General features: G+C 60.4%; 1 protein-coding gene across 4 annotated transcripts in view; it reads left to right on the top strand.

Moving 5' to 3' along the window:
* The first annotated feature begins 2,363 nt into the window (after window positions 1–2,363).
* ATP2B3 (ATPase, Ca++ transporting, plasma membrane 3) overlaps window positions 2,364–13,741 on the top strand; it is a 28,724-nt gene continuing 17,346 nt past the window's right edge. For 2 of the 4 annotated variants that reach the window (XM_006899940.1, XM_006899943.1), the window contains exons 1-14: window positions 2,364–2,571; window positions 5,605–5,802; window positions 5,911–6,168; window positions 6,312–6,437; window positions 6,601–6,723; window positions 7,440–7,481; window positions 7,948–8,112; window positions 8,217–8,431; window positions 9,060–9,302; window positions 9,600–9,841; window positions 10,340–10,574; window positions 12,078–12,256; window positions 12,450–12,538; window positions 12,756–12,862. In XM_006899940.1, coding sequence (XP_006900002.1) covers window positions 2,364–2,571; window positions 5,605–5,802; window positions 5,911–6,168; window positions 6,312–6,437; window positions 6,601–6,723; window positions 7,440–7,481; window positions 7,948–8,112; window positions 8,217–8,431; window positions 9,060–9,302; window positions 9,600–9,841; window positions 10,340–10,574; window positions 12,078–12,256; window positions 12,450–12,538; window positions 12,756–12,862 — 2,430 coding nt within the window. Of the gene's footprint in view, window positions 2,572–5,604; window positions 5,803–5,910; window positions 6,169–6,311; window positions 6,438–6,600; window positions 6,724–6,898; window positions 6,914–7,439; window positions 7,482–7,947; window positions 8,113–8,216; window positions 8,432–9,059; window positions 9,303–9,599; window positions 9,842–10,339; window positions 10,575–12,077; window positions 12,257–12,449; window positions 12,539–12,755; window positions 12,863–13,741 lie in introns of all 4 variants that reach the window. The other 2 variants (XM_006899941.1, XM_006899942.1) reach the window with 2 other exon arrangements.

Below are 13,741 nucleotides of genomic sequence, written 5' to 3'. Positions count from 1 at the left end.
TGAGATGGACAGGCTGAGTCTGAGAGGAGTCCACCATGATTTCTGGTGCTTAAAAACTAGCCCTGCGACAGTCCTGTTGACTCCAACCAGTGGCGTCCTCATTGGCCAGAGAGTTGTGCTGCACCGGACTTTTCAGTGGAGGCATTTTTGGACGTGGATTACGTGACCTTTCTTCTGAGGTGCGTCTGGTGGACATGAACTTCTAATCTTTGCTTACAACCTTCTGTGACAGCAATTTATACGTCCCAAGGACACCTTTCACCGCTCAGGCCCTCCAAAGACGTTCCCATCCTTTTGAAGGGTCAATCCGTGGCTTCCCCCCACCCCTCCGCCAGATTCCTCAGTGTCCCTCCCCGCTCTCGCCTCAGCGTTCCCCTGGCTCTTGGGCTCTGCGTCTCCCCCCCACCCGCTCTCGCCTCAGCATTCCCCCCCGGCTCTTGGGCTTAGCGTCCCCTCTCAGTCCTGGTTCTGAGAGGTACCGTCCAGGGCTCCCACACCGCATGCCCGCTCTGTTGGCCTTCCCATCCCGTATCCGACGTTGGCTGCTCTGGTTTCACAGATGGACCAGATCATGACCCTTCTCCCTGACAGCCAGCGCAGGTACCAGGAGGTGGAGGACACGGATTCCAAACCACAGAGCTCTCCTCCGGGGACCTGGGCAGGGGCAGTACAGAGGTGGGGGTACAGCATTGCTTGGGTTAGTCTCCTGTCTCACAAAGTCCCATTGGAAGAGGAGAGAGCCACTCTGGGGGGTCTAGCGGAGTTCACATGGCACCCCTAGAGGAAGCCCTGTCCTGTCTCACACCCAGCACTCTTCACACCCACCCCACATCCAATTCCAGCATCACCTCTGTGTCCCGTGCCTGGCTGTCTCCCCGCAGCAGCTCCCCACCTCCCGACCACCTTTCCCTGCTTTCCTCTCCCCACTTCCTGCCTCTTTCCTAGTGTCTGCACGCATTCCGTCCCCAGACACTCAGATCCTTTCTGCAGCGTGCCGTCAAGCCCATCCAGCACCCAGTCCCTGTGTGGCTGCTCTGCTTCCTCTCCTGGCTTGTGACTGACCTCCCCAGGCAGCCAGAGGCTGAAGAGCGTAGGGCTCAGCTGAGCTCGGGCCCCTTGGGGGTGTCTGTGCATATGGGACGGGAAAGACCCCGTAGCTCTGACCTTGTGCTCTTTCCTGCTCGCAGTGGTGGGTGGTTGCGCCAGAGTGGGTGCCAGTGGTACCTGGCCATGGCTGAGCTAGAGGCAGGACACCCCAAAGAGTTCAAGGTCGCAGACTTGGAAACATCAGTTCTCACCTCCAGGAGGCCTTTTTGCCTCTCTGCTGATCTCTGGTGGTCTCATGGATGGTTCTAGCTCCAGGTGAAGCTTTCCGATCCAGGGCTTCCTGCAAGTGAAGAACTCAGGGCCCAACGGAGAGCTCTTTGCTGATGTGAAGGCCAAGGCCACCTATGTTCACTACTTCAGTTCCCGAGTGTTAGGGGCTGACTCCCATTGTGAATGACAAGGAAAGAGATATGCAAAGATGGGGCAGGAGGCTGAAGAAGGAGGAGGCCTGTGGGCACCAGTGCTCAGCCATGCCAGCTGGGCAAAGGCTGGAGGTGGGGGATGGCCTGGTGTGAGTATGGCGGGCAGAGTGGAGAGACAGCCGTCTTGAGAGTGTTATCACAAGGACAGGGGGCATGGAGAGACTGAGTGGCACTGTGCTGGGGCCCACAGGCTGTGGGTCCCTGATGACCTGTGACTGCTTCTGGCGTTCTCTAGTTCCCAGTCCTCATCATGCCCCTTCCATTCTTTCCTACCCTTCCTTGCTCCCTCCTCTCTTCCTGGCCCCACCCAACTAGGTCCCCTCAGGGCCACAGAGTCACCCTGTCTGCTAAGCTGTTCATGGTTCTGCCCATTCCTTGGACCTCTGTGCCACCCCAGGCCTGAAGCTGTTCCGCGCGGCCGTGGCCACAGCAGCGCTGACCCTGGCGGAATCAGGCACGCAGCATCCTGGCTTCAGAGGTGTCCCCTAGGAGATTTGGGTGGCACTTGAAGCTGAGCTAACGCTGGAAGCACCAGGGTCCCCACCAGGAGGCAGGGACCCATAGCCCGCCTCCCTACACTTCCTTGTCCTCTCAGACAGGCGCCCCCAGTCGCAGAGGCTCAGAGGGTAAGGGTGGGGACTGTGCTTCTATCTGACCTTTGGCCTCAACCTGGCTTCTCCTCTCCAGGTCTTTGCACTTGGCCAACTTCTGTCATCAATCTCAGCGACGCGCTGGGACCTCAGGCAGGGCCTGTCCCTAGGCACAGTCTAGCTGGAGTTGTACCTGCAAGAAAGCCTGACCTCTTCTCGTCCCAGCCTGGCCTCATCAGACAGAATGGGGGACATGGCCAACAGCTCCGTGGAGTTCTACCCCAAGTCCCAGCAGCAGCGAGATGCCCCCCACGCTGGAGGCTTTGGGTGCACCCTGGCCGAGCTGCGCTCCCTTATGGAGGTGCGCGGGGCTGAGGCCCTGCAGAAGATCCAGGAAGACTATGGGGATGTCGGGGGGCTGTGCAGAAGGCTGAAGACCTCCCCTACTGAGGGTAAGCATGCCAGAGGCTCAGGAACAGGTGCTGGCAGAGCGAGCCTGACCCACCACCTGGCCTGGAGATAGGCCACGGTCAAGGGCTCTTTGGAGGTCAGGCCCGTGGTGGTCCTGCTTGCCTCCGCCCCGGCCACAAGGCAGGTGAACCCCAGCCTCTACCCATCCACCTGAGCTGGGGTTCCTGCTCCTCTAGGCTGAGTCCTTGTCCCCAGTACCTCTGGTCCCTGCTGTGGTCACACCTTTAGTGTTGAGCTATGTAAAAAGGGAACAGTGAAAACAGACAGAACTCGGGCCCCCAGGCTGAAATCCTAGGCTCACATCTGCCAGTTGGGCTAGGGTGGCCCCCATGAGCAGAGGACAAAGGCTTGACCCCATGAGTGCACCCCAGGCTCAGTCCTGTGCTAAGCAGAGGCAGGGGAGGGACGGTAGAGTCGTGTGGACCTGGTGGGAAGGGCCCTGGAAGCTGGGCACAGAAGCTGGCTGGCACTGCTAGAGGCTGTCCCACAGAGTGTAGGTGGGCCAGGCTGCTCTTCTGTCCGCCATCTCTGGCCCCAGGGGGCTTGCCTGTGAGGCTGGGATGTGCAGGAGTCCGTTCTGGCTCCACGGTCCAGGAGCCGCAGCCTTCCGGAAGCTCTGTTGGCTGCTGGGCAGCCCCTGCCCGGTCCAGGCAGAGCCTCTGGCGCGCTGAGTCATCTCAGCAGCCACCCAGCTCGGCACCTCCATCCACCGCACTGTCACCCTCTGCCCTGGTCCCATCCATCACCAAGGCCTGTCAGCTCTGGTTTATAAATAAACCCCCTGGACACATGCCCTCCTGTCCGCCTCCCACTGTGCTGGCCCCCCTTCTGAGCCTTGAGAACACAGACAGGACCCCATAGCCCTCCTCAGCCCTGGCTGGATGCCAGAGAGCCCCCTCTGTGTGTGAGAGGGTAAGGGGAGGTGGGCCAGATGGGAGGGAAGGGGTCAGGTCAGGAGTGACTCCATCCTGAGTTCCCGGCCTCAGCTCACCACATGCACCAGCCTGAACAGTGAGATGCCAGGCTTGTGGTCATGTTGAGATTTGGGGCCTTGGGGGGAGATGGGGTAGAGGACCATCTAGCAGCAAAGGCTGTGCCCCCCCCCACCCCACCAAGAGGAAGCAGACAAGCTTGCATTAGCTGCTCTGCCCTCTGCCTGTCAGGCCTTGTGAAATATTGAAAATGTCAAGGCCCCTGGGAACCTGCTGGATTCCACCAGCTGCCCGGGGAGGAAGCAAGGCTGGGGAAGGACAGGGCCCCAGGTGGGTGGCCTGGTCCCTGATCAGCATGTCCCCTGGGTTCCCCTTGCCCAGGCCAGCCCAGGCCTGCATCCTTCCTCAAGCCTTCAGGCTCAGAGCATGGACTCTCTCTCCTATTCTTAGGCAGCTGCAGGTTCAAACACCTGCTGATTTGCTCCCAAGAGTTCCCAGGGTGGCCTGAGGTAGTGGGAAGGACCAGGTTAGCTGGTAGAGGGTGCGCATGGAACCAGGGGCCAGGTGGGGAGGCTTCCGTGAGCATCTAGGATGTTGGCCCCAAAGGCATCCTGAAGCAGGGTGGACCCACCAGAAATGCAGACCCAGGCCCGCGCGGGCATGAGCAGCCCATAATAGAAGGGTGCATTCGCTGATATGATATGGCTCAAATCCAATTCTGATGGTATCTGGCCTCTGCTGTGGGCAGGCTGCCCATCTGTGTCCATGCCAACTGCCTGGCCTCTGGCCCACACCTTGGAACAAGGGGAGTCCAGACTGACTGTAGGGTCTGCAGCTGCCTGGGGCCTGTCAGGAGCCCCAACTTGGCAAGAGAGGCAAGGCCACAAGCCCAGCCCAGGGCCACTGCCCTGTCTAGGGCAGCAGGAGTGGTAGAGCATTCCTACAGCGTCAAAGGCAATTCAAGGCCAAGAGAAAGGGTGATGGTGGCATGGAAGGCGTGAGGGGCAGGGAGGAAGTCTGGCTCGTGTGAGCAAAGCAGGCAGGATGCGGTTGACCCATAGGCCCCATCTCCTGTTGGGAGTCCCCACCCAGGCAGACCCCACCCCATGACCTCCTGCCCCTGCCCCCACCTTCAGAGAGAGGCCTGCAGCCCCATGGGAACCTGAGCCGCCAGGAGAAGGGCAGGGACAGCTGCCCCCCATCTGTGTGGGGAGGACACTGGACGGATGTGCCAAGATTGGACCAGGGCTTTTGGTCTTGCAACCCACAGGCTGCATGGCCTTCCTTCCCAGAAACCCCTGTCCCACCCAGGAACACCCCCCCCCACCTTCTTCCCCCTCAGCTCCTGTGAGCACTACTGCGTGGAGTCTCGGATGCCTTCCTCTGAGTGTCAGGGATCTGTCCTTTCTGGTGCCCCTGCCCCTGTGAGAGGCATCAGGCTGGGGCCAGAGCTCAGGTGGGAGCAGCCAGCAGCCATCCTGGGGCCAGTGTGGGCTGCACACTCAAGCCCTGAAAGCAGATGGGACCTAGCTTCTGTTCCCAAGCTTCAGAAGTTTCTGTGGCTTTCTTTACCTCGACCCTGAAGTGGCTGATCTCAGAGAGGGCAAGGCCAGGCCTGGGCGCGCCAGCCCACTGGTGGGTGAGGCGGTAATGCTGATAACAAGGTTGAGCCTGGGGCCCAGGCGTAGGTTCTGCACCCCTTTGTAATCAACCCCTGCAAGGCTGACACAGGGAATGTGCCGGTCCGGAGACAGGTGGCCTCAGCCTCTGGGTGAAGCCTTACTGACATCCCCCTACATGCATACCCCCTTGGCCTGGCAGCCCCTGACTGACCCCCAGGCTTGCCACTGGTTGCCTATCCTGGGCCTGCCTTGTTTCCCAAAGCCCATTTGTCCATGTCCCCAGTCTGGACGTTGCCTGCCCTTTAGAGCCCCCTTTGGAGGCGGGGCAGACCCAAGGTCATGGGCACACCTCAGTACCGCCTCCTGTCTGATACCCAGGCCAGCAGGAGAGCCTGGCAAGGACAGGAACCGTGCGGAGCAGACAGAGTCCTCACCCAGCTCCCCTCTGTCCCTGCGTCAGGCCTCGCAGACAATGTCAGTGACCTGGAGAAGCGCAGGCAGATCTACGGGCAGAACTTCATCCCGCCCAAGCAGCCCAAGACTTTCCTCCAGCTGGTGTGGGAGGCCCTGCAGGACGTGACCCTCATCATCCTGGAAGTGGCCGCCATCGTCTCCCTGGGCCTCTCCTTCTATGCGCCCCCCGGAGAGGAGAGTGAGGGTGAGGGACAGGGCCAGAGGGGCGTTGGGGAGGACGGGCAGGGGCCTCGGGGAGGGCAGGCCTTGAGGGGGTCCTCTCCGCCCCTGCTGTCCCTCTGCCCCTGCACAGCCTGTGGGAACGTGGCGGCCGGGGCGGAAGATGAGGGTGAGGCCGAGGCCGGCTGGATCGAAGGGGCTGCCATCTTGCTGTCAGTCATCTGCGTGGTGCTGGTCACAGCCTTCAACGACTGGAGCAAAGAGAAGCAGTTCCGGGGGCTGCAGAGCCGCATCGAGCAGGAGCAGAAGTTCACGGTCATCCGGAATGGGCAGCTCCTGCAGGTGCCGGTGGCAGCTCTGGTGGTCGGGGACATCGCCCAAGTCAAGTACGGTGAGTGTAGCCGTCCTCGGGCTGGGTGGAGGGGAGCTGAGGTGAAGGGCCTCCCCCGGGTTGCTAGACAAGGGGGTCGGGTGGGGAAGGAAGAGGGGTGGGGAGAGGGCCCCGCCCAATGCCTCCACCTGCCTGGCCTCCAGGGGACCTGCTGCCTGCCGATGGTGTGCTCATCCAGGGTAATGACCTCAAGATTGACGAGAGCTCGCTGACCGGGGAGTCGGACCATGTGCGCAAGTCGGCCGACAAAGACCCCATGCTTCTCTCAGGTGCGCCCCCAGCACAGCAGGCCTAATGGAGGCAGGATGGTGGTCTCGGAGCAGGAGTCAGAGAGGGGCGGGCCCTCGAGCTGCAGCCAGAGCTTGGCCCCTCTGGACGCTGGGGAGGAGCCCAGGGGCCTTCAGCTGCAGTCATTCTCTGTTGCTGTGCCAGGCACTCATGTCATGGAAGGTTCTGGAAGGATGGTGGTGACGGCTGTGGGGGTGAACTCGCAGACAGGCATCATCTTTACCTTGCTTGGAGCTGGTGGAGAGGAGGAGAAGAAAGATAAGAAAGGTAAGCCAGGAGGCCTGGCAGCTTCCTGTGTCCACGCCCTTCCCTCCTCTCCGCCTGACTGCTGGTGCCCCCTTTGACCCATTTGCCCATTCCTGGCCCTGGGGAGAGGGCTTGAGAAACCATTCCCTCTTGTTTTCTCCTGGGGATGCCCTCTCCTGGTTGAGCCTGGGCTCAGAGCGCCAGGCCAAAAGCCTGGCAGGTTCCCCAAAGGGCATCGTCTGACCTTGGGGCCAGGGTTTCTGAGAACTCGGATCTGCCGCCTGCCTCCTCCTACCTCTGGTCTGTACCCCAGACCTGACCTGTGTCCCTTGCAGTACTCAGTGGAGGTCACGTCAGTGGATGGACCAAGCAGTGTGTGGGCAAGGGTCAGAGAGGCAGTGGTGGCTGGTGTGTGGAGGCCTGTGGTGACTTGAGGCCCGTGACATCTCTGCTCCATGGGAGTCCACAAAGGGGTGAGGGGTGGGCCTGGCATCCGCAGGCCTCTCTCTCAGCGGCTGCCCTGTCTGAGGCTCTGCCCTGGCTCAGACACCTAGCAGTCTCTGAACTCACAGAAGCCCCCTGCTGGTTGGAGGGCTCAGTGTCCTTGGAAGGCTAAGGTGGTCCAGGTGGGGACACTGAAAAGACCCTTCTCCTCCCCTTACCCTTCGCCATTTGTCTTCCATCCTCTGTGACCGTGTACTCTCAAGTTCCCTTGTCCTGTCCCTATTCTGTTACAGGCAAGCAGCAGGACGGGGCGATGGACGGCAGCCAGACCAAAGGTGAGGCTCTGACAGCTGGCAGAGGACTAGGGGCATGGGAGGGGCACAGAAACAGGAGCCTTGGAGCCCACGTGATGAGATGAGCACCCGGGATGCCTGGGGGACCCCTGTCCTGGGTGCCCTCCCAGAGGAGGGGCAGAGGGAGCGATTGGAAGTGACTAATTGCACCAGGACGTGCAGAGTTGAGGGGCCTAGGCAGGGCTGGGGAAGCAGAGAAGAAGGTGAAGTCCTTTGTGGTTCCCCAGTGGCTGTGAGCCACGTTTCTTCCCCCTCTTCCTTGTGGCACTCAGGCCCATGGGACCTACTTGTCCCTCCAGGACTGAGGAGGGAGGCCGAGAATTAGCAGGTGACCCCGTGACCTTTTGGACAGTGGTGTGCCTCTGGCCCCACCCCATGAAAGCCCCTTGGAGTCTCTTGGCCCCTCTGCCCAGGTCCTCATCTGGGTCCTGCCTTCCTCTGTGCATAGCTAAGAAGCAGGACGGGGCTGTTGCCATGGAGATGCAGCCCCTGAAGAGCGCAGAGGGTGGGGAGGTGGAGGAGCGGGAGAAGAAGAAAGCCAGCGTGCCCAAGAAGGAGAAGTCTGTCCTTCAGGGGAAGCTGACCAAGCTGGCTGTACAGATCGGAAAAGCAGGTCAGCCTTGGCCCACGCCCTGTGCCAGCAGGCCCGCATGCACCTCTCGCCGCACCCCGAGCCGCGCGCGCTCCTCCCAACCCTTCTTCACCCCCCCCCCCCAGGGCTGGTGATGTCCGCCATCACTGTGATCATCTTAGTGCTCTACTTCGTCATCGAGACCTTCGTCCTCCAGGGCAGAGTGTGGCTGGCCGAGTGCACACCTGTCTATGTGCAGTACTTTGTCAAATTCTTCATCATCGGGGTCACTGTGCTGGTTGTGGCAGTCCCAGAGGGCCTGCCTCTTGCTGTCACCATCTCCTTGGCTTACTCTGTCAAGGTACGAGAGCTAACTGTAGGTAGAGGCCCTGCAGGGTGGTGGGGTTTCTGGAGCGGACAGTCCTGGTGGTCAGGCAGCCCAGGACTCTCAAATCTCCCCAAATAAAGACGGAGCGGGTATAGTGAGCGGGGACACACTGCACACACAAGGGTGTGGAGGACAGAAAACAACCAGAAAGCAAACCCGGCACAGACATGCTGGACGAATGAAAGCAAAATCAAGACATTTGCAGATAAAAGTCTTGAATCTGAATGTCTGGCATTGAAGTGAGCTAATTTCAGAACTAGAGAGAGTCGTTTACGCCATTAAGACATGATTATACGATTTGGAAAAAGAAGCATGCACGCTTCAAAGTTACATGAGAAAGAAGACAAATGGTTCAGGGAGCGAGGTGGGCCGAGTGGGCCCTGGCTGGGCAGAGGCTCCACTGAGCTGGGCCGTGGACCTGGACGGTGGGCTGCCTGGCCGACCACCTGAGGTCCTGGTCAGCCTGACAAGGAGGGAAGACCCTGGAGGACAGTGGGCAGAGTGTGGGAGAGCCCCAGGATCAGCAGGGAGCCTGAGAGGGGAGATGGCCTCGCAGGGGGTCTGCTTAACACCAGTCCCACTCGCCCTGTGCCTCTCCCAGAAAATGATGAAGGACAACAACCTGGTACGCCACCTGGACGCCTGCGAGACCATGGGCAACGCCACAGCTATCTGCTCTGACAAGACGGGCACACTGACCACCAATCGCATGACGGTGGTCCAGTCCTACCTGGGGGACACCCACTACAAGGAGATCCCGGCTGCAAGTGCCCTCACCCCCAAGACCCTCGACCTCCTGGTCCACGCCATTTCCATCAACAGTGCCTACACCACCAAAATACTAGTGAGCCCTGGGGCAGGCGGGCGGCACCTGCAGCTCATGCTAGAGCCAGGTGGTCCACGGGGCACGCGGGCACCATCTCTGTGGCCTTGACCTGACAGGGTGCTCTGGCCCCAGGACTCCTTGCCGCTTCTAGGCTCAGGGAGTGATGGGAAAGCTGCGTGACTTGGTCACTCTGCCACCGGGGCCTGGCTCTGCAGGCTACACAGGAGCTCTGCCCTGGCTCCAAGCTTGACCTGGGGCCCTGGGGCAACGGGGAGGGCAGGGCATCGCAGTCATTGGTGCCTCTTGTTCTTGTAGCCTCCAGAGAAGGAAGGTGCCCTCCCACGTCAAGTGGGTAATAAAACAGAGTGTGCACTGCTGGGTTTCGTGCTGGACCTCAAGCGGGACTTCCAGCCAGTGCGGGAGCAGATCCCAGAGGACAAGCTTTACAAGGTCTACACCTTCAACTCAGTCCGCAAGTCCATGAGCACGGTCATCCAGATGCCTGACGGGGGCTTCCGCCTCTTCAGCAAGGGGGCCTCAGAGATCCTCCTGAAAAAGTGAGTAGGCTTCTGGGACAGACTGATGGCTGGGGGTGAATGGAGCCCATGGGGGGAAAGCTGCTTTTGAGGTCTAGGAGAATGTTCTAGAATTCTGTAGTGAGTGCACAGACATCTACTAGGCCTTTCCAAAGGTGGATTATATAGTCTGTGACTTAATTGCACTAAAACTCTTCAAAATAAGGTGGCGGATGGGCACCTAGCACACCTCCAAGCCCCCGCTCCATTGAGAAGCTCCTGGATGCTGTTGTTCATCTTCCTACCCCCAGAGCACTGCCTCCTGGTTCCTGCTGAGAAAAGCTTCCAGAAGTTTTCAGGGTTCCATGTGAGGGGGCTGCCCTCGGCTTTCCCAAAGCTCCCTCATCACAACTGCGCTGAGAAGAGAGCCTCCATCGGAAAGCCCCGAGGCCTGGGGAGCTGCCTCAGGGGCTGCCTGGGGGGCTGCTTGGGCTGACGGCTCGCCTCCAGCTCACTTGGCCTTGCCTGCTCCTACCCCAGGTGCTCCACCATCTTGAACAGCAGCGGGGAGCTCCGCACTTTCCGCCCCCGGGACCGGGATGAGATGGTGAAGAGGGTCATTGAGCCTATGGCCTGTGATGGTCTCCGCACCATCTGCATCGCCTACCGGGACTTCTCGGCAGTCCAGGAACCTGAGTGGGACAACGAAAATGAGGTGGTGGCTGACCTCACCTGCATCGCCGTGGTGGGCATTGAGGACCCCGTGCGCCCCGAGGTAGATGCCCTCATCCAGGAAGCGTCCCCAGACTCACACCTGCTGGCAGGTGACCTGTGCTGGGTGGCAAGGCCATGGGGGTGGGCACTGCACCACAGATGTCAAGGGCGAGCCCGGGGTCACAGAGGAGAGCTTGGTGGGAGCAGGGCTGAGGGACAAAGATTTCAGGGATTGGTGGAACATTCTGGACTGAAGGTTTGGTTGGGGTTGCCGGAACAGGGCACTGACAGCAAAGGTCCTGGCGGGGGAGTGATTCCAGAAGCATCTATAAGTGATGCCACGGAAGTGGGTGTGTAGCCGGAACAGAGAGCCACCGAACATGAGAGCCACTGAAAAAGAGTCCAGAGAAGGAGTAGAGCAGAGAGCTGGCTGGGATGGGGGGCGGGGGTGGTGAACCTCTGTTCCTGCAGGAGTGGAGCAGAGGGGAGAGGACTCTGGCTTGTGACTCTCGCTACCTGGGACATGTGAGGCCCAGAGCACTGTGTGGATGGGGTCCCCCAGAACCCCAGGCCAGTCAGCTTGCCCCCTCTGCCCCTCCTGGAGGACGAAGCAGGGAGCACCAGCCGAGGAACCCCTCAGGGTCCCCAGTCCTCAGAAACACAGCCACGTGATCCAAGTCACTCAGTTTGAGACGCTGAAATGAGACCAGGTTGGGGGGCGGGTGGCTGAACCTTCCAGAACGTTGGACCCTTCTCCTGGTTAAAGCCAAAACTCTCTCCAAGCCTGACTTGGCCCTGGGTTCTCAGATTGGGATGTCGTTGTTGGGTTTAGGGGTGATTTTCAGGATCCTTAATGTCAGATTAGCAGAGATGGAGAGCAGTCAGGGCCCTGGCCAAGTCCAGACGGGCAGGCAGGCAGGGAGACCCTGAGGCCAGACACTGGCAGGGCCCAGTGTCGCAGATGGATGGACTCCAGCGTGGCCCCCAGGGAAGGCTGGCTCTGTGCACTTGCTGGGGGTGCAGCCACTTTGCGACTGCAGGGATGGCCTGGCCAGGTCCAGCTAGGACAAGCCTGGACAGGCCTCTTCCTGACCACGCGGTGGCAGCACAGGGCTGCCTTTCCACAATTCCGCCCGAGAAGGAGCTTGTCTCCCTTCAGCTTGAAGTGTCACACCCTGCATCCCCATCCCTTCCGGGCCCAATCCCAGGGGCTGTGGCCGGGCTAACATCCAGTGGTAACTCCCAGGTCTCATCCTTTGAGCTACTTCACAGAACAGGATGCAGGTGTCACTGGGTCACCTTCCCCAGTGGGATCCCCCACTTCAGAGGCTCCAAAGCCTTCAGTCTCTTCTACCCTGTATGCGGTGTTTGCCCCCCTTTCCTGTCTTCAGGGGTCTCATGTCATATCTGGAAACAAGCGCGTGGAAGGGGTGCCAGGACCGGGTTGCCTACCTGCTGGAGTCAGAGCCCAGAGTCTGAGTCCCTGTTCAGTGCAAGTGGGGTGCCAGGATGCTGGCCCTGCCCATCTGAGTGGCCTTGACGTCCACCTCCTTGCCTCCTGCAGGTCCCTGAAGCCATCCGCAAGTGCCAGCGAGCTGGCATCACTGTCCGCATGGTGACAGGGGACAACATCAACACAGCCAGGGCCATCGCAGTCAAGTGTGGCATTCTGCAACCTGGGGAGGACTTCCTGTGCCTGGAGGGGAAGGAGTTCAACCGGCGAATCCGCAACGAGAAAGGCGAGGTAGTCCTGGCCGAGCTCCAAGCTCCGCGTGGGGCCAGCAGGGTGTCCTCAGGCCCAGGCAGCATGCTCTTGCTGGCTGTGCCGCGGCCCGGTCCGGCCCGGCCCTTCCCACCTTGGGCTGGGGCTCTGGCCCAGCGCCCGCCCCCCCCCCCCCCCCCCCCTCCGCGTCCTCACCCTGTTCTCTCTTGTCCGGATTGACCATGAGCGGCTGGAGAAGGTATGGCCCAAGCTGAGGGTTCTTGCCCGCTCTTCTCCGACCGACAAACACACCCTCGTGAAAGGTAAAAGCAGTGGCCACGTGGCATGCACTGCCCCCCCCCCGCCCCGATGCGAAGCCAGGTCCCCACTGGAGGACAGGCACACCCAGTGCTGCTGAGGGGGAGCCCCCCACCTCTACTTGCACCAGCAGCATCAGTGATGCTGAGGTGTACAGGTTGTCCCCCGGGTGGGAGGGGACTGTCCCAGTGACAGAGAGCCCCACCATGTCCTTGTGTTCAGGGATCATCGACAGCACAACTGGGGAGCAGAGGCAGGTGGTGGCCGTGACCGGAGACGGCACCAATGATGGCCCGGCCCTGAAGAAGGCGGACGTGGGCTTTGCGATGGTAAGCCCCTCTTCGGAGTCCCACCCCAGGCAGGTTCTTTGTGGGAGTTCATGGTGGGACAGGTAGTGGAGTCGAGAAGGCTCTCTCAGATCTTGACCATTCAGGGACGTACATGTGACATTTGCTGTGATGACACCCAAGGTGTAGTAGGCTCAGCTGCACTGCCAGTAACCCCATTTCTTGTTCACCTGGAGAAAGCCCTCGTCAGAGTAGGTGTCCTGGCCCTCAAGGCCGGCTCATCAGTTTCCACACTGCCCTGTGGCCCCTGTCTGGCCATGAATGACCACCATAGCCAGGCAGGTTTGAGGGGTCCTTAAACCAATCCCAATTCTGACCAACTGGTTACAAATTCAGGGACCATCAGGAATCCACACTTTGGACCTGTTGGTCGCACTCCACCCACGGGTTGATAACTCACCACAGTGACTCACAGACTTCATTAGAAAGGCTTCCAGGCAGGACCAGCAAAAGGAGACAGCTGGGTGAGGCCTGGGCAGGCCCTCACTGTGGCGGGTCGTGTCCGCAGGGAGATGGCAGCTCCCCAGCATTGATAGCCGTCATCAACCAGGAAGTACATGCTGGTTTTCGTGTCCAGAGCCATTGTTTGGGTCTCCTGACGTGGGCGGCCAGGTGAAGAACAGGCCAGAGCAGGCTGCATTAGCCCTCAGGCCTCCCCACGCAGTGCTCCAGGAGCACCCAGCTGGGTCTCCGCGGTGTGTGGAGTAAACCGCCCTTGGTCCTGGTCATCAGGGGGAATGACAGGGACTGTTCCTAGTGAAGGGAAGGGTGGAGGCAGCCTCTGGGCCCCCACAGACACTCTGTGTGTGTGTGTCTGTGTGTGTCTGTGTGTGTGTGTGTGTGTGTGTGTGTGTGTGTGTG

Source organism: Elephantulus edwardii, unplaced genomic scaffold (assembly GCF_000299155.1).
Source record: "Elephantulus edwardii isolate Elephantulus edwardi_28Jun2011 unplaced genomic scaffold, EleEdw1.0 scaffold00269, whole genome shotgun sequence".
Lineage (NCBI taxonomy): Eukaryota > Metazoa > Chordata > Mammalia > Macroscelidea > Macroscelididae > Elephantulus > Elephantulus edwardii.
The sequence above is the reverse complement of the archived record's forward strand: the minus strand, read 5'-3'. Positions and strand labels throughout refer to the sequence as shown.